At 38.9% G+C, this 18,894-nt stretch overlaps 1 protein-coding gene across 1 annotated transcript in view; it reads left to right on the forward strand.

Annotated features, from left to right (window-relative positions):
- Positions 1-3,313: 3,313 nt before the first annotated feature.
- Positions 3,314-18,894, forward strand: part of TEDC1 (tubulin epsilon and delta complex 1) — a 30,453-nt gene continuing 14,872 nt past the window's right edge. Inside the window, exons 1-6 of the mRNA XM_032226154.1 lie at positions 3,314-3,495; positions 5,082-5,160; positions 7,923-8,125; positions 12,158-12,325; positions 15,242-15,340; positions 18,668-18,754. Of these exons, the coding sequence (XP_032082045.1) occupies positions 3,370-3,495; positions 5,082-5,160; positions 7,923-8,125; positions 12,158-12,325; positions 15,242-15,340; positions 18,668-18,754 (762 nt within the window). The 5' untranslated portion in view covers positions 3,314-3,369. The remainder of the gene's footprint in view (positions 3,496-5,081; positions 5,161-7,922; positions 8,126-12,157; positions 12,326-15,241; positions 15,341-18,667; positions 18,755-18,894) is intronic.

An 18,894-nucleotide genomic window follows, 5' to 3' on the forward strand; every position in this document is an offset into this window, starting at 1 on the left:
GTAGTCCACATAACACCTCAGGTACTCGTCTTTCATTCTACTGCCCCATTTGTGCTCGGATGAAAGGCCAAGCTGAGTCCCTGGATGGACCCTATTGCACATAGGAATTCCCTCCAGAATTTTGAAGTGAATTGGACGCTACTATTGGAGATAATCCTGCATGGCACCCCATGTAGCCTGTATATTTGCTTGATGAACATTCTAGCTAGTTTCTTGGCTGAGGGTAGCCCTGAGCAGGCTGTGAAGTGGGCTTACTTTGAGAATAAGCCAATCAAGGTCCAAATGACCGTTTTCGCACCACTCTCTGGGAGCTCAACTATAAAGTCCATGGCGATCTCTTCTCAGGATTGGACTGGGTCTGCCACTTGCTGGAGGAGGGCAGGGGGCTTTCCTGGCTTCTTCATAGTGACATAGTTGGCACAGCTCTTTGTGTAGTCCTCCATGTCTGCTTTCATCTTTGGCCACCAGAATTGGCTCCTAGTTAAGGGCAGGGTTTTAAAGTAACCAAAATGTCCAGCAAGCTTGGAATCATGGCTGCCCTGCAGGAACTGAAGTCTCAAGCTGGTAGGGGCATACAGCTTGGTTCCCTTCCAGGCTAGTCCATCTTTAAGGGTCAAGGCTTTGTTGTTAAGCCATTGGTCTGCTGGAAGCACAGCTTTTAAGGTCTCTTGTCATTGGATCCTCCCCAGGGTTGTCGCTGTACTTGACTTGCCCTCTGGCGATGGCTTGAGCTGCTGGATGAGGGGGGATGATGACATGGATTTGTAAAAAACTTCTCATCTTATAAAACATTCAGAATCTTTTTAATTTTACCATTAATTTGTCCAATTCTGAACATTCCATTATTTTTTTTTAAATAATTGCTGAAATCATCCTGGTTGGACTAGTACTGGCCTCCGTAGCAATTGAGGTGGGACCAGATCCAGTTAAAAAAAATATGGTAGCTTCCCAAGACTCCCATAAAAAGTGGCGAGGGTTAGGATTAGGCCAGTGAGGCAGGTAGTGGTGGTGGTGCTGGGACCAGCAGGGGAATGGTGCTGGCACCCACTGTCATTGGATCTATCCCTGACCAGGGAAGTATGACCAACTGGGAGGGATTTGGTCCACCAGTGGCAGCCTGAGAGTGGCTGGCAAGGCGGACTGCTTGCCAAAATGGCACAATATTCAAAAGAAACAATAACTTTGCAAAATATCTTAGCTGGAATTCATAATTTGTTAGAAAGAATTAGAGAGAATTGAGAAGAAGATGGGAAAAATAGAGTTTATATCAGCAAAAAATGATGGGGTCAGAGTCCCAAAAATTGAAGGGGAAATGATTATATAGACAACTTTATACTTCTTGATAAGTTAGAAAAATGTGGGATAGACAGCATCACCACATGGATTTGTAACTGGCTGACAAACTGTACTCAATGTGTCCTTAATGGTACTACATCTACATGGAGGGAAGTAAGCAGTAGGGTACCACAAGGTTTCGTCTTAGGCCAATACTCTTCAATATCTTCATAAATTACTTACATAAGGGAATAGAAGGGGAACTCATCAAATTTGGAGGAGTAGCCAACACTGCAGAAGACAGGCTCAGGATCAAAAAAGATCTTAACAGGCTTGAACAACGTGCCCTATCCAAAAAATGAAAAGCAAGGTTCTACACCTGGGCAGGAAAAAATCAAAAGTACAAGTACAAATTAGGCAAAATCTGGCTCAAAAATAGTAACTGTGAGAGGGACCTTGGAGTCCTAGTGGACGATCACTTAAACATGAGTCAGCAATGTGTAACGGCAGCCAAAAAGCTAATACGGCTTTTTGGCTGCCCAAAAAGGGTTCTTGGTTGTATAAACAGATGCATAGAATCTAAACCACATGAAGTATTAGTATCGCTTTATAATCCCTTAGTAAGACCACACTATATCCAGTTTTGATCACATTACAAAAAAGATGTTGAGAACTTTGGAAAAAGTGCAAAGAAGAGAAACTAAGACAATTAAAGGCCTGGAGACTAAAACACATGAAGAACAGTTGCAGGATTTGGGTTTGGCTAGTCTCAAGAAAAGGACTAGTGAGGACATGATGGTAGTATTTGAGAGGCTGCCACAAAGAGAGCGGGGTCAATTTATTTTCCAAAGCACCAACAGGCTACACAAGAAACAATGGTTGGAAACTAATCAAGGGCAGAAGCAACCTGGAATTGAGGAGAAGCTTCCTAACAGTGAGAACAATTAACCAGTGGAACAGCTTGCCTTCCGAAGTTGTGGCTGCTTCATCACTGGAGGTTTTTAAGAAGAGACTGGACAATCACTTGTCTGAAATAGTATAGAACAGTGATGGCTAACCTTTTCCAGACAAGAGTGCTCGAAGCCCGCGCACATTCACGCAAATGCACGTGCCCCCAAGCCCCCCAAATGCAATGTGTACGTGGCCTCTGCACATGTTCTGCCCCCCCTCCACCGCACATGCACAGAGCTTGATAAAAAAATAAAATAAACAATGGTGCAAAAATAAAAACAGCTTTTATAGTTCTCTATATCAGTGTTTCCCAACCTTGGCAACTTGAAGATGTCTGGACTTCAATTCCCAGAATTCCCCAGCCAGCATTTGCTGGCTGGGGAATTCTGGGAGTTGAAGTCTGGACATCTTCAAGTTGTCAAAGGTTGGGAAACACTGCTCTATATAATACAAATCGTACAGTTTGAATTATCAATCAACTATATACAAGGCATGACATTTAAAAAATGCCTTGACATTTATATCTTTGATCTAGACCAGTGTTTCTCAACCTTGGCAACTTGAAGATGTCTGGACTTCAACTCCCAGAATTCCCCAGCCAGCTGGGGAATTCTGGGAGTTGAAGTCCAGACATCTTCAAGTTGCCAAGGTTGAGAAACACTGATCTAGACAAAATAACTGAAGAAAAATTGAATAATTCCTCAAAAATCCTCGGCCTTGCCCCGGTTTCCAAAAAAATATAATTAGATCATCGTTGTGATCCAATTTTTCAGTGTTGCAAACCTAAATAATTAGAATATTCGAAATAAAATTTGAAGTAGAAAAAGAAAATACTCTTCTCAGTTTCGTGGTGATTGCCCGTTCTGCTAAGCAATCATAGCTTTTCTTTAACGGACGACTCGACAATAATTCCAAACAGAGATCAGACTTTTTTAAAAAAAAACCTCAGAATTAAGAAGCCTGAAAGCCTTAATTCTCTTTTTTCCTCTATGGTAAAGGGCATGATGAGAGTATCGGGAAGCGACTGAGCTTCAGATTCACTGCTGTGCATGCGCACTTGACGCTTACTTCCTGTCAAGCTCCGTAACGTCCTGCCGCTTTTTGAGAGAGAGAGGCGCGGAAATAAGCCCGATAAAGAAGATAATGAACTGCCAACGACCGGCATCCGCTTACCTGCCTGCAGCTATTGCAGCGCTGAGCCTGAGCCTGCCTGGCTCGCACGTTTCTCCGGAGACTTTCCGGCAAGCCAAGTTCGATCAACCTCAGGCGGTGAGTAAGGGGAAAGGGGAAGTACACTCTCCCGGCCGCTCTTTCTGCCACCTGACTGGGTGGCACGTTCAGACACTGAGCAGGAATTTATGTTTACCGACACTGTGCGAGACATATTAGGCAGCTTAAAAAAAACGAGACTAGTCCTCAACAGTGTAGGACAAAGTGTCTCAGCCTCATATATTTTTAAAACGTGTAGGGCTGGGGAATTCTGAGAGTTGTTGCATCTTAAAGCAGCTGAGACCGAAAGACGCCGTGGTAGGGTACCTGCTGCCTTTGACTAGTAGCCCTCCAGGCGGATGGACTAGGACAGTGTTTTTCAACCTTTTTTGTGCAAAGGCACACTTTTTTCATGAAAAAAATCACGAGGCACACCACCATTAGAAAATGTTAAAAAAATTTTAACTCTGTGCCTATATTGACTATATATAAAGTAATTCTCCCACGGCACACCTTACACTATGTCACGGCACACTAGTGTGCCACGGCACAGTGGTTGAAAAACACTGGACTAGGAAAAGCGTCTGGTTGGCAGCTTTTCAGTAGAAAATGACTGCCCTGAAGAGAGCTTTCTTCCCTTCAGGGACTATATCCTAGGAAACAGTCTCACTTCTTTATTCTGAACTTCCGACTGTACAGAGCTGATTTTACGTGCTCGACAGAGATAGTATAACCGTGTCTATTGAGAGGCTCGAGTTTTTAAAACGAAACTCCAACTTACTAATTTATTTTGTCAGCTGCTGCTAATGTTTTTAAGAGAAATTTGGTAAGGTATAGGTGAATAGAGAGCACCAAGTAAGAAGAGAAAACGAAAAACCATGCAAAATCGTGGTAACATACAAAAAATCACTAAACAGCTAATGAAGTTTAAAAACTTCGCATTTACTTGTGAATATACCCCAAAATACATCTGTAATCACTAAACAGCTAATGAAGTTTAAAAACTTCGCATTTACTTGTGAATATACCCCAAAATACATCTGTAATCACTAAACAGCTAATGAAGTTTAAAAACTTCGCATTTACTTGTGAATATACCCCAAAATGCACCTGTCCCACTGTTATATAGATATTAGATGCACATTTGTTGACACATTGAAATATGAAAATTATATCTCTGAATTAATTCAGTTTCAATATTCTCCAAAATCATGATTACTTTTTTTGAAGAAGTCTGCAGTTGAAATATGCTTATTCTGTTTATTATTTAATTAGACAATCTGCACTTTCAATGGCAATCAGTTGGGGAGCCATAAAAAGTACCTAACTGTTAAATACCATATTTTAAGAAAAAAAACATATCTGGTGGTACCTTATGAATCAAACAATTTACTATTGTTTATCTTTTGACCCTTACAATTGAATTAGAATGTTCCATTCAAATATTAGTCAGACCTGACCTAATTCCTTTTCTGACTCTAGACATAAATTTATTATAGTTGAAAGTTTTAAAAGGATTTCTTTTAAAGGAGAACTATCTAGTATTTATATATTTGACAAGGGGATAGAATGAAACAAAGGTTCAGGGTTTAAGCAAAGTCATGTAAACTACAGCAAATGCCTTCAGTGTTCTCTATTTTAAACAGAGTTTAACATTCTGGAAGCTACTATATCATCTCCTGAATCATATCCATGGTGGAGGACAGATAAAGTCTGCTGATACAGGTAGCAAATTACTGTGAATGTGGGAACATGTTCAGTTTTGGAGGGTGAGGGAGAATGAAAGTAACAAAACTATGTTATTTATTTATGAAATTTATTGACAGCCTCAGACTAAAAGATGGTACATGAACTATAAAACGATAAAAGCTTGCATAGTTATAACTATTTGAATAAAAATAGTACAAGTATAACATCTCCTGATACATTAAGACCTTTGAAAATCTTTGCTTGGCACTGAAATTATGGTGCTGTCAGATGAATGTTGAAGGGATGGCACTTGCCACTTGCTTTAACGCAAATTTCAATTAGGTGATTATTGATATTTGATGATGTAGCAAGCTTTGCAAGGTAAATGTTTCTTTGCTGCTCTCATAGCGAAAAGTAGCAATGTGTTTTGATATGGATTCAGTCATCCTCATAGTAAGTCTTATACCTGTAATTCTTACCAGTGCTCCATCTGCTATCAAACTTGTTTAAAAAAATCAGATATTTTTAAACTTCCACAGCATTGGAGAAGGTACTCAGGTGCAACCATATTGCTAGCTGTATTTGCTTCACTATTTGATCAGAATAATCAATCCAGCCTCTAGGAATAGTTTTTTTACTCACTGCTGGGGAGCACTAGTGCTTTGAGAACTGCTTCACCAAGGAATAATGATTGTTTCAATTGCCCCACCATTATACTACTCTCTCACACTCAGAGGTAAGATCTTACAATGGTATATCCTACTCTGATGCTGGGCAAACATACATTGAGAAATGAATGACTGCAACTCTATGAAATTACGATTGGATTGTTTCAGGCAGCTTTCACATGAAGTCTCAAAAAGCATCTGATAATTGTTTTATTACATATTCATATTGTCAAGAGTATTAAATTACTGTGTTTAGTTTTATTAGCCCTTGTACTGTACATTACTTTGATTCCAGACAGTGTTGCTGTAGTTTTTATATAGTGAATTCTATGTAACATATTGATGTAAATGCATTTATTTGTTTATGGATGCCTTCAGACAATTTCAACTTACGGCAACTGTCTGGATAATTCCATGCAGGTTTTTTGGCAATGTTTTCAGAAACAGTTTGCCATTGCTTTTTTAGGAGTAAGTGAAAGTGATTAGCTCAAGATCACCTAAATGACTTTAGCATCTAAGACAGGACAAAACCTGAAATAGATAATTTCTTTCTTCCTTTGTTCTAAAAAGTGCAAAACTGTTTAGGCAGAAAGCCCTGCTGGCAATCTGTTATAGATTAATTGTATATTACTATCTCATTCCAGGAATGATGCTGTCTAAATTAGAAGCATATGTGAGGGCTTGCAATTTGGGGGTCCTCCTGGATTCGCAGCTGACACTTGAACACCATCTGTCAGCTGTGACCAGGGGGGCCTTTGCCCAGGTTCGCCTGGTACACCAATTGCGGCCCTACTTGGACAGGGGGGCACTTCAGATGGTCACTCATGCCCTTGTCACCTCAAGGCTTGATTATTGCAACACGCTCTACATGGGGCTACCCTTGAAAAGCGTTGGGAGACTACAGCTATTCCAGAATGCAGCCGCGCAAGCGATATTGGGTGTACCGAGATACACCCATATTATACCTGTCCTCCGCGAGCTGCACTGGCTGCCAATTGGTTTCCGGACACAATTCAAGGTGTTGGTTATTACCTTTAAAGCCCTACATGGCTTAGGACCAGCCTATCTGCGAGACCGCCTACTGCCATACACCTCCCAACGGCCGATAAGATCCCACAGGGTGGGCCTCCTTCGGATACCGTCAGCCGGACAGTGTCGGCTGGCGGGCCCCCGGAGGAGGGCCTTCTCTGTGGCTGCTCTGACCCTGTGGGAGGTCCGGACCTTATCCGCTCTCATGGCCTTCAGGAAAGCCATTAAAACCTGGCTGTTCCTGCAGGCCTGGGGCTGTTGACCTTAGTGTTAAGGTCCAGTCCCGATTAGAACGTTTGTGTGTTGTGAATTTTAAATTATTTTTTATTTATTTTGCTTTTCTTTTTTTCTTCTTTCATTGTAAGCCGCCCGGAGTCCTCCGGGATTGGGCGGCCTATAAATTTAATAAATGAAATAAATGAAATGAAATGATACTCTCCAGTCTTCCCTCAAGAAATAATAATTACTGTAAAAATTATGATAGCAGCCTTTAAGTATCTGAAAGGATTTCCTATAGAAGAATGGGCTATAGTTATAAAAAGGCTCCGGTGAAATGTAGAAGAAGAATCAACGGTCACCATTATAATTTGACAATTGAATGAATTATTCAAAAAGTTGATGATGTTCTCTTCACTGGAGATGTTTGAACAGAATTTGGACAGTCATTTTATATAAATACTTTAATATTTATTTTAGAATAAATATTCTAAATATAGCAAGATATTGGACTCAATGGTTTCTTCTTTTTTATAATTTTACAAAGCCTTTGTTTAATCAATGAATTCAGGGATAATGGGAATCACTTTCTTTTCATTTTAAGAAATAAGTTATTATTGGGGAAGCTGAGTTGGTACTGAGAGGCTAGTATATAATTATTACTGTCAGAGGCTCTAATCTTGAATGTCAAATTTGTTTAAAAGGAGGAAACTGAACACGTCCTCCTAGGCTACTATGTATAAATTAACTCCTGAGATGATACGATTTTATCTCCTTGCCTCCCAAATTTTGGTTCTACTTGCTTTAGCATTTGGCACTTTTTGATGAATTTGTGGTTACTTGAATGGTAATAAATAATCAAGATTTACCTTATCTCTTCTTTAGGCACCCAAGTCAGATTTGTCAAATATGCAGCCTTGAGCTATGGATATAGAAGACTAAAATTTTATCAGCTTCCTGCTGATGGTTCAGAAGCAAGCAGAGAATTGCTATTGGCACTCTCTTGGTTCCTTTGCAGAATAGCACTAATGGAAAAGTTATTGATACTAAATAGATTTAAACTTTGGGATGAAGCAAAAGTATGCATGGTGAGTTCAAGGGCTCAAGAATAATGTTCATTGGCAGCTAAATAATGAGAGAGAATGGGTCAGTTGATATTTTTTTTTTTGTTGAGAGTGGCAATAGAGGCAGGTTATTTTTAATGTATTCCAACATGTTCCCGGCATACTTTGTGGAAATTGTTTAAGAGACAAATGGCTTAAAAGAATTGAATGGATGCCATTTTATCTAGAGCTAAAGTAGAAAAGTTGTTTCAGGCAGATTAGAAATTATGCTAATTTAAAATATTTACCTTCCTTACAGAAAGACGTCTGAACTGCAGACATCTCCCTTTTTTGGCCTTTGGGTTCTCCAACTCTGTTGTTGACCAACTCTAGGTAGAAATAGTCCCGACACTGTAGAATTGTAGAATTTTTTTTGCTTGTTTTGTAATTTTCTTTCACTTTGATGAAATATAGCGTTATTTGTAGGAATGCTTTGTTATATATCTTGATTTCAGCAAATCATTTAACAAAGTATATCATGACATTCTGATTAACAAGTTAGTTAAATATTAATTTTCTACCCAATTGACTTAATTGACATGCCATCTACATTTGACATGTTTCAAAAATTGTACTCAAAAGAGTGGTAATCAGTGGCTTCATATCATATGAGGGTGGGAGGCACTCTATAAAGATTATTTTATTATAAACTTTAAAGAGAATTTTATGAATTTACAGAAAATATAAAGTTGGTTGTCTAAATGTACAAGACAGAAATGAAATTCAAACAGATTTAGATACTGTAGAGAAATGTGCTGAAAATAAACCCACATATAAAATGGGGAATATGCAATTTAATAACAATACTATGGATGTCTGTCTGTCTGTCTACTTACCTACCAACCTACCTACCTATCAGGGGTGTCAAACTGGTGGCTGCTGGCTGGATGAATCACGCTCAGGTCACGCCCACCCTTGTTCCACAAAGGCAAAAATGATAAATCGTGTGATGACACCGTGAATTTGACACCTGTGATATATAGGAATAATAATTGACTGCAAACTGAGTATAAATTCACAGTACAATCATGGCAGCAAAAATGAATGGTTGTATCTCCATTAAAACAGGAGTTTGCCTGTTTTATCAGGTTCGATTGATTTTTCTATTTTCAACATTACCTTTTTGCCTTCCTGCTTCCCCAGGAAAAACGGGTATTCCTTATTTTCAAAATAAGTGCAATCAGTGAATATATAATTGTTTTCAGTAGCCAAAACATACTTTTATTAAGTAACAGAATTATGCATATCTATGCTATATTTAATAAAATAATGAGGTGATATTCTAGTTACAGAATTTCAAATTTCCCCTCATTTCTCTCCCTCTCTCTTCCCCGAAAAGAAGCCTTAAATATTGTGATACCAAATACATTAACTGTTCATCTATTTCTGCATAATTAAAGCACTGCTTTTTATTTTTTGAGCTGGCTAAGCAATAAGGTTTTATCTTGGAATTTAACAGCTGTGAAATATACATAAAATATTGAGTGAGACCAAAAACAGAAACCTTTGTAGCACAGGACTACTCAGATTTGATTTCAAAATCTGGACTTTGGAATTGCAATATAGTAACATATTTACTATGATTTGATATCCAGGATTAGTGGCCACTTACACATAATCTCTATATATAAAAGCGAAAACCACTCACGCTGGATCATGAAATCTCCAGAATCGTAAAGCTTACAAACGTGAAATGTGGCACGTATGATCCTCTTGGCTTCTAGGTGCTCGCTTAGAAAGGATTTTTTGAAATGACCATCAGACCATTAGTATTTCTTATTATTAACATGCTCTGATGCTAAGGAATTAGATGTTCTACTCTCCCTCCCAACCTGAAAACTTGGACATGAGCGTGGCCAACCCGTGACTCATCTGGCCTGCTGGCTGGGAGTTTGGAGAGGAGCCTGAGGAAAAGAAGGTGATAAGATAGAGGTTTCTGTGGGGCAAGGCTGTGGGAGAGAATGGGATAGGATATAAGAGGTTTCTGTGGAGCAAACCTGAGGGAGAGAGAAAGGGATAGGATAGGGGAGGATTCTGTGGGGTAAGGTTGAGGGGGAGAAGGGAAGAGGAGAGGCTGATGGTAACTATTCATTAATTTTCAAGCCGTAAGTGTCGATTTATCACACCCGATCACATAGTTTCGTAGTGGATAATGGGTATTCAGCTAGTTACTTATAAACTTATTACTAGTTTATCCATGCAAACTTAATATTTGTCCTGATTTCTAATAAGACTAATTTAGAAATATAATATAGTATAATATAATATAATATAATATAATATAATATAATATAATATAATATAATATAATATAATGATTTACATATGAGTTCACAGCTTCTTTGCTAGCTTCTTATACATTCATGTATCAAGCATCACACCTCTATATCAGCACAAGCATTCCATGTATATAGCGAATATGGAATAAATATATAAAGTAAATGAAAAGGTATATATTAAAACTAAAGGGATGGGGTGGCTCAATGGCTAAGACACTGAGCTTGTCGATCAAAAGGTCAGCAGTTCAACAGTTCGAATCCCTAGTGCCACGTAATGGAGTGAGCTCCCATTACTTGTCCCAGCTTCTGCCAACCTAGCAATCCAAAAGCACGTAAAAAATGCAAGTAGAAAAATAGGGACTACCTTTGGTTGGAAGGTAACAGCATTTTGTGCGCCTTTGGCGTTTAGTCATGTTAGCCACATGACCACGGAGACATCTTCAGACAGTGCTGGCTCTTCAGCTTTCAAACGGAAAAGAGCACCGCCCCCTAGAGTCGGGAACGACTACACATATGTGCGAGGGGAACCTTTACCTTTACTTTTATATTAAAACACCCAATGCACCATCTTAATCCTTCTCCTACTCCTGCTAATATGAAACATTTGCCAACCTTTTCATTTATTCTCAGGTATGGTTTAGATTTATTGCGCACTGCTGTTACTGCATTCAACAACTAATTTTGAATTCTACTCCAAACATTTTACAATTCAAGGCTGTTTACTTTCATACTTTCTTTGAATAAAAAAATATATCATAAATTTGCTTTCTCACATTCATGCATTTAATACAGATCTCTTTAAGGACAAAAATCTGGTCTGCATAGTGCCTACATAAGCCAACCCAATCCTAAAGCTGCCAGGCATAAAGCCTAGAAGGAGAGAAGAGCACTTTCCTCTTTCTATGACGAATTACAAGATTTGTTTTCTCCGCCATACAACATTTGGTTCTGTTCAATGTTTGGATACTTAACCTGATGGTACAGTCACAAATCACTTTACACTTTACACAATTTCTTTCCAATATTCCACTGTATTGGATAGAATAAAACATTAGCGCTGTTGATAAGGGGATGTTGATCAAAGTGGCACATTTTCAAAGGCTAGAATATTTGAATATGTCAGGAGCAGTTAAGCTTGGTGTCTTTCAGCCATTTTAGATAATGAATCTCAGTGTTTAGGCTCCCAGTTACATTCCCTATATCAATCTTTTTAGCAGGTATCTTTCATGAAATATTCAGGAAATTTAGATAGATAATTGTTTTTCACTTCTGGAGAGCTTCATTTATTTTAACATACTTAATATTTCTTGAATTTGATATCTTTAATATATATATTTTTGGAGAATCTTTGGTGCCTTTTTATGAAACTATGTATGTTGCTGCTTGAATGTGATAACCCAGAGCAGAAAAGGGAAAAATTCTGTTTATGAGAACTTCCTTTCAAGTTATGATATAGAGATAGAATATAATCAAGGAAGAAAGAGAATAATAAGAAGAGAGCTCTACTTATATTACTATTCCTAGAGGAATACATTTCATCAGACTCTTGAGTAATGAGACATTTCTCTATCAATAGCATCTTTAGAAATTCTGCTAAAATTTCTAGGCAACAACAAATACTAAACATCTATAGAAATACTCTCTAAGCTCACGTAATAAACCTTGAATACTGTGAAAAACTAAGTTGGTACAGAGCAAAAATCATTTTCAGAGATTTTGTTATTATTTTCCTTCTTAGTGCAATCCTCCTCTAAAATATCCACAAGATGGGAAAAGCCTTTTTTCAAAACCTCACATTAAAGGCCAAAAAGATGTCCAATACCTTCAGTGGTTGAATGGCCGCCTGAAACTCCAGTGGCGGAGTTACCACTCTGACCAGGAAGAGCAATGCAAGTTACTCCATAAGGTAAGTAGAACTTGAGCTGCAGTAGTTTATATTTTGTGGCATTATCCTTCTCTGGTCTTGATTCTATAAGTTCCAGAAGTGGTTTAAAAACAAAATAGGGCTTAAGATTGTGTCTTTATCTAATTTTTTTTAGCCAATGTATGTAACAAGAAGAATGGATATGTTTTCTTTACATGGTGATGATATTTTTTTATTTTCTTGTTCCAAGGTTATTAGGTACTAAAACTGAATGGAAAGTTCATAAGCCTGAAACCACTGTAGATTCATATTCAGTTTATTCTGATATAACAATTAATTGTGGTTTGACATTGTGAGTTCTGAAGAGGCTCCAGCTTGGATATTGCCTCCCACTCATGCCATAGTTCCAGGTTTTAGTTCATAGTTTAGCCATTGAGCTGAACTGGGAGTTAGTTTGCAGCCAAGCTATAATTGAAATTTAGACTTCTGCTGCAAGAGGCCATAGTAGGCTTATTTATAGATCTTCGAGGTAATACAAATTATACAGGTGAAACTCGAAAAATTAGAATATCGTGCAAAAGTTCATTTATTTCAGTAATGCAACTTAAAAGGCGAAACTAATATATGAAATAGACTCATTACATGCAAAGCAAGATAGTTCAAGCTGTGATTTGTCATAATTGTGATGATTATGGCTTACAGCTCATGAAAACCCCAAATCCACCAGCTCAGAAAATAAGAATATTACATGCAATCAATAAAACAAGGATTGTGCATAGAACAATATCGGACCTCTGAAAAGTATAAGCATGCATATGTACTCAGTACTTGGTTTGGGCCCCTTTTGCAGCAATTACTGCCTCAATGCGGCTTGGCATGGAAGCTATCAGCCTGTGGCACTGCTGAGGTATTGTGGAAGACCAGAATGCTTCAATAGCGGCCTTCAGCTCTTCTGCATTGTTCGGTCTCATGTCTCTCATCTTTCTCTTGGCAATGCCCCATAGATTCTCTATGGGATTCAGGTCAGGCGAGTTTGCTGGCCAATCAAGCACAGTAATCCCACGGTCATTGAACTAGGTTTTGGTGCTTTTCGCAGTGTGGGCAAGTGTCAGTATCCCCATAAAGCTCGTCTGCAGAAGGAAGCATGAAGTGCTCCAAAATCTCCTGGTAGACGGCTGCGTTGACCCTGGTCTTAATGAAGCACAGTGGACCAACACCAGCAGATGACATGGCTCCCCAAATCAACACAGACTGTGGAAACTTCACACTGGACTTCAAACATCTTGCATTGTGTGCCTCTCCATTCTTCCTCCATATTCTGGGTCCTTGGTTTCCAAATGAAATGCAAAAGTTGCTCTTATCAGAGAAGAGGACTTTGGACCACTGAGCAACAGACCAGGTCTGTTTTTCTTTAGCCCAGGTAAGACGCTTCTGACGTTTGTTGTTCAGGAGCAGCATGACAAGAAAAATACGACATTTGAAGCCCATGTCCAGGATCTGTCTGTGTGTGGTGGCTCTTGATGCACTGACTCCAGCCTCAGTCCACTCATTGTGAAAGTCCCCAACACTTTTGAATGGCCTGTTCATAACAATCCTCTCCAGGCTGCGGTCATCCCTGCTGCTTGTGCACCTTTTTCTTCCACACTTTTCCCTGCCACATAACTTTCTGTTAATGTGCTTTGATACAGAACTTTGGGAACATCCAACTTCTTTTGCAGTTACCTTTTGAGGCTTTCCCTCCTTATGGAGGGTGTCAATGATGGTTTTCTGCACAACTGTCAGGTCAGCAGTCTTTCCCATGTTTGTGATTCCTACTGAACCAGACTGAGAGACCATTTAAAGGCTCAGGAACCCTTTGCAGGTGTTATAGCTTAATCAGCTGCTTAGAGTGGGACACTTTGAGCCTAGAATATTGCACCTTTTCACAATATTCTAATTTTCTGAGATTGTGGATTTGGGGTTTTGATGAGCTGTAAGCCATAATAATCACAATTATGACAAATCACGGCTTGAACTATCTTGCTTTGTATGTAATGAGTCTATCTCATATATTAGTTTCATCTTTTAAGTTGCATTACTGAAATAAATGAACGATTTTGCATGATATTCTAATTTTTTGAGTTTCACCTGTATATGGTAAGGATCAGTAGAGCTCCAACTTAATGTTTCACAATTGATTTTCAGCGAGAGGTACAAAATGGTGGACAAAATGTCTATTAGTATCACTTCGCCTTCTGAGACAGAAAATTGTTATTAGTGTAAGCAATTAAACTTTCCAAGCAAAGATATATGGGCAAAACATGGAAAGCAACTTTTGGTTTGTGTGGTAAACTTTTTCCCACTTACTGCTTTTTTTAAACTGAGAATTAGAATACATTGTTTTTGAATTTTTATTTATAGGCAGCATGATATCTGTCTGGCCTACTGAAGTATGCTAGTTTTATTTCATGTACTGTAGCTCTATGAAACCCTAATTCTAACCACCAACAGGCAACAACCATTTTCCTGCCTGCTGTCCTGGTTTCGAGCCATTTGGAACTTCCTGCCAACTTCTCCACTGATTTGGTGGTAGGAAGCATGCAGGAAGTTGTCTTGTCTAATAGCCTTGGGATTTGGTTTCTTTATGAAGATTTTCAAGCAAAAATGCCCTTTGGATAAAATGGTTTCATACTACCATGTTGTTTGCTTAATGATTTCAGTGATTCACTTAACAATCATCCTAAAACATAAAATCTAGTCCAGTCCTGTGATGCCATGACTCAGAATTGAAATTCCAGTTCCAATTGTGGTGGTTAATTCAAAGACTACCTGTAATCTAATACCTAAAACTACACATTTAAGTGCATTACCTTTACAAGCAACAATGTGTTACATAGTTGCTTTTATAGACAATACATTTACATGTGTAGTTTTAGATACATCTTGTATCCTGTTTCTAACCATATGTTTCTCTACCAGGTACATTCCTACACAATAGGTTCTCATATTGATCCTGTTATTGACCATTTCTCAGTCATAGAAGTTGATGTTGGAAGACAAGCAGAAAGATATAAGCAGGTAATCCTCTTTCTATAGCATAATAGTATATTAGTAATTCAGAGAAACCTGCTTTCTGCAGAATTTCCAAGCTTTAGCTACATCCTACCCATATTTTCCTGAAAATAAGACCTGGTCTTATAATTTACCCTGGCCAGGAATGGGTATAGTACTAATGGACACCCGCTCCAATTCTGCAGCCCATACCAATCCAGCAACTAGTGCAATTCCAGCCACCGGCCATGGTCCCCCCATAGATACCGGTCCAGCAGCCAGTGCTGGTCCAGCCACAGGTCTGACCCCACCAAAAGTGCCTGTCCAGCAACCAGTGTAACTCCCACCACCAGTCGCTGCACCACCGACAATAACAGCCCAAGAGCCCATGTCAACTCAGCAGCCCGTGCCGGCTCAGCAACCGGCCCTGCCAGCCCCTCTTCCTCCATGATTTAGAATGACCTTTGATGGGACACCAGGGTGGCTAGCCTATTTCCTCAATCAAATTCGTATTGGGGGCTAAGCTGCCTAAGCCAAAGATGTACTCCATGACGCCAAAAGAAATGAAGGAACTAAGGAAATACATCGATGCCAATCTGGCAGGAGTATTTATCCAGCCGGCAAAGTCCAGAGTGATGGCCCCTGTGCTGTTTAAGGAGAAAAAGGATAGTGTTCAACCCAGCGAAGAAAAATCTGCTTGAGAAAACTGCAATTTGGTAGCTGTAGGGAAGAAGTCATCCATGCCATCATTCCCCCCTCACAACAAGCTACACAGGTCACCACCAGGGGCCAAGCCAGATGGCCAACCGACCCCAGGTGTTTTCCATTTGTCTAGATAGGTCCTAATTTGTTGTATCAGCTTACAATATTTATCTTCCTTAATCGTTACACATCTTGCTGTTAATTGGATCACTAAATATTTTATATTATTTGTGATCTGGATATCTACTCTGTTCATTAGCTCTTTTTTGTTTTTCTGTAATATTCTTCACTAAAATCTTAGATTTTTCTTTGTTTATTTTCAGACCTGCCACCTCACTATACTCTTCTGTTCTTTTTAACAACTTAAGCCCTGTTTTTTGTGGATCTTCTAACCAGGTCATCTGCAAATGCCTGTAATTTACATTTTTCCTTTTTTTATTTCCATGCCTCTTATCTCCTTATCCTTTCTAATATTTCTGTTTAGTACTTCCAGCATCAGTATAAACAATAACAGGGATAGAGGACATTAACAGATTAACAGAGTTGGAAGGAACCTTATAGGTCATCTAGTCCAACTGCTCAAACATTTTTGACAAATGGTAGTCCAATCTCTTCTTGAAAGTTTCAAGTGATGAAGCTCTCACAACTTTTGAAGGCAAGCTGTTCCATTGGTTGATTGTTCTCACTGTCAGAAAGTTCCTCCTTATTTCTAGGTTGATTCTCTCCTTGGTCAATTTCCATCCATTATTCCTTGTCTGACCTGAAAAAAGCTTGACTCTCTCCTCTCTGTGGCAACCCCTCAAATATTGGAACACTGCTATCATGTCTCCCCTGGTCCTTCTCTTCACTAGACTAGCTATACCTGTTCTTCATATTAGTCTCCAGTCTCCAGTCCCCTAATCATCCTCGTTGCTATCCTCTGCACTTTTTCTAGAGTCTCAACATCTTTTTGTAGTGTGTTGACCAAAACTGGATGCAGTACTCTTACTCTAAGTCATCTCTGTCTTGTGCAGGTATTATGCTAACCTTTTCCATCATGTCTCCATTAACTATCATTGATAGTTGATCCATCATTCACCAGATTTTCAATCGGTGAACCTCTCATTTCACTGAGACACAGTGTTGTAAAGGATCCCTCCACTGATCAAACATCTTGATATAGGATCACTCAGGCAATAAGGACAGGAGACCTTCCCACAGATCTGGCTCTTCTGGAAATTGGCCCCATAAGCCATTCACGCTGGTTGACAACTGCAAATAGACTTTGTCAAATATGGGTTTCAATACGTCGCTTTAAAGGCAAAACTCTCCAAAACGTAAGAATGATAGTGGAATACATTGTTGATGTGCACTACCTTTGCTGGTTCAGCATCAAAGTAAACGTTTCTGGATTGAAGGCCTGCGTCATGTGTTGTTCCAGCTGCAGCAAGTCAGACTGCAAAAGAAGACTGTAGTAGATGCTGTTTGCTAACCATTCAGCATCCAGCATGGTATGCTTTCAGTAAAATGGTAAGCCAGGCACTATTCTGCAGATGATGATACACTGAGAGAATTTTCTTTACGTGCAAGAAAAATGCTTTTAATCAACGCCAGAGCATCCACTCTGCTGGAGGTGTTTGAATGGTTTGAAGGTGTACATGGGCCACCTTTGATGTGCAAAGTGACTACATTGACAAACCAATGCAAGTACCACAGTGACGTTACGGGCCAATGAATAGATGTGTGAAACAGGTCCCAGAGGCAGCAAGCAGAGTGGATACACATGAGAAATGTGAGGGTCAGATCAGAGGCCAAGAAGCAAGTTGAATCAAACTTGCGGCAAGAACAAATCAAAGCAAGGCTTGATGAAACTTGCTTAAACATTTTTGTAACTCAGATAATTGCTTTCTGATGTTAGTTTATGGATTGCCTGGATTATTTTTTTGCTTAGCTAGATAAGATTCATGCAGAAAAAATGTTTAATTTTTGTAGCAAAAGGTGTAATTTTGGGAAGATAAAGTTTACAGCATTTGGATTACAGCAGACTTTTATGGGGTATATGATCAGATGTGGATTTACCAAGCTAAACATTGTGCAATTGCAAAAATAACAGCAGATTTGAGGTGTAAAAACACACATTTTTAGAATACCTTACTGAAAAAAAAATCAAAAATTAATTTTCTCCCCATTAAATGACACACCCTAAATTTATTCTAGTAGTCAGTCTGGAGATGTCTGCACTTTCTGAGGTATGTTATCAGGTTACAAGCCCATCATAACAGAGACCACTAGAAATAACAGCTTAAAATTCAGTAACAATATAACATTTCGCAGGGAACCTGGAGGTCTTCTACCCAAGAAGAAGACCGATAACATTCTGGACAAATGGCTGTCCAATCTCTTTTTAAAACCTCCAGTGATGGGAGCATCCACAACTTCTGGAGACAAGCCATTCCATTGATTAATTGTTCTCACTGTCAGGAAATTTATTTTTAGTTGTAGGTTGGCTGTAGTTTTACAATACATGTAGAATTGTTTTGTCTACAAATCAGTTGGAGGTATGTTGCTCACCTAAAAGCATGCACTGCTAGACATGCCTATTACCTTATAGAAACCATATTACTTTCTATTATATTGCAATAATTAAATATAGTTTGTTCTTCATTTCTACAGTTGCTGCGTTTTGTGGAATCTGATTGCTCCCGTCTAGAAGCATTTTTGAAATGGAAGCCTATGGAATCCCTTTATTGGCATTGGATGGTATGGCTCAATAATGTGGTTATAAAAAGTTACATATTTTTTAAATTTCCCTTTTCAGCCAAGATTTGTTTATAAAAATTCCCCCTACAAAATTATTGTTATAGCTACCACTTAGATGTTTGTCAAGTGCTTCTTTAATG

Source organism: Thamnophis elegans, chromosome 11 (assembly GCF_009769535.1).
Source record: "Thamnophis elegans isolate rThaEle1 chromosome 11, rThaEle1.pri, whole genome shotgun sequence".
NCBI classification, from domain to species: domain Eukaryota; kingdom Metazoa; phylum Chordata; class Lepidosauria; order Squamata; family Colubridae; genus Thamnophis; species Thamnophis elegans.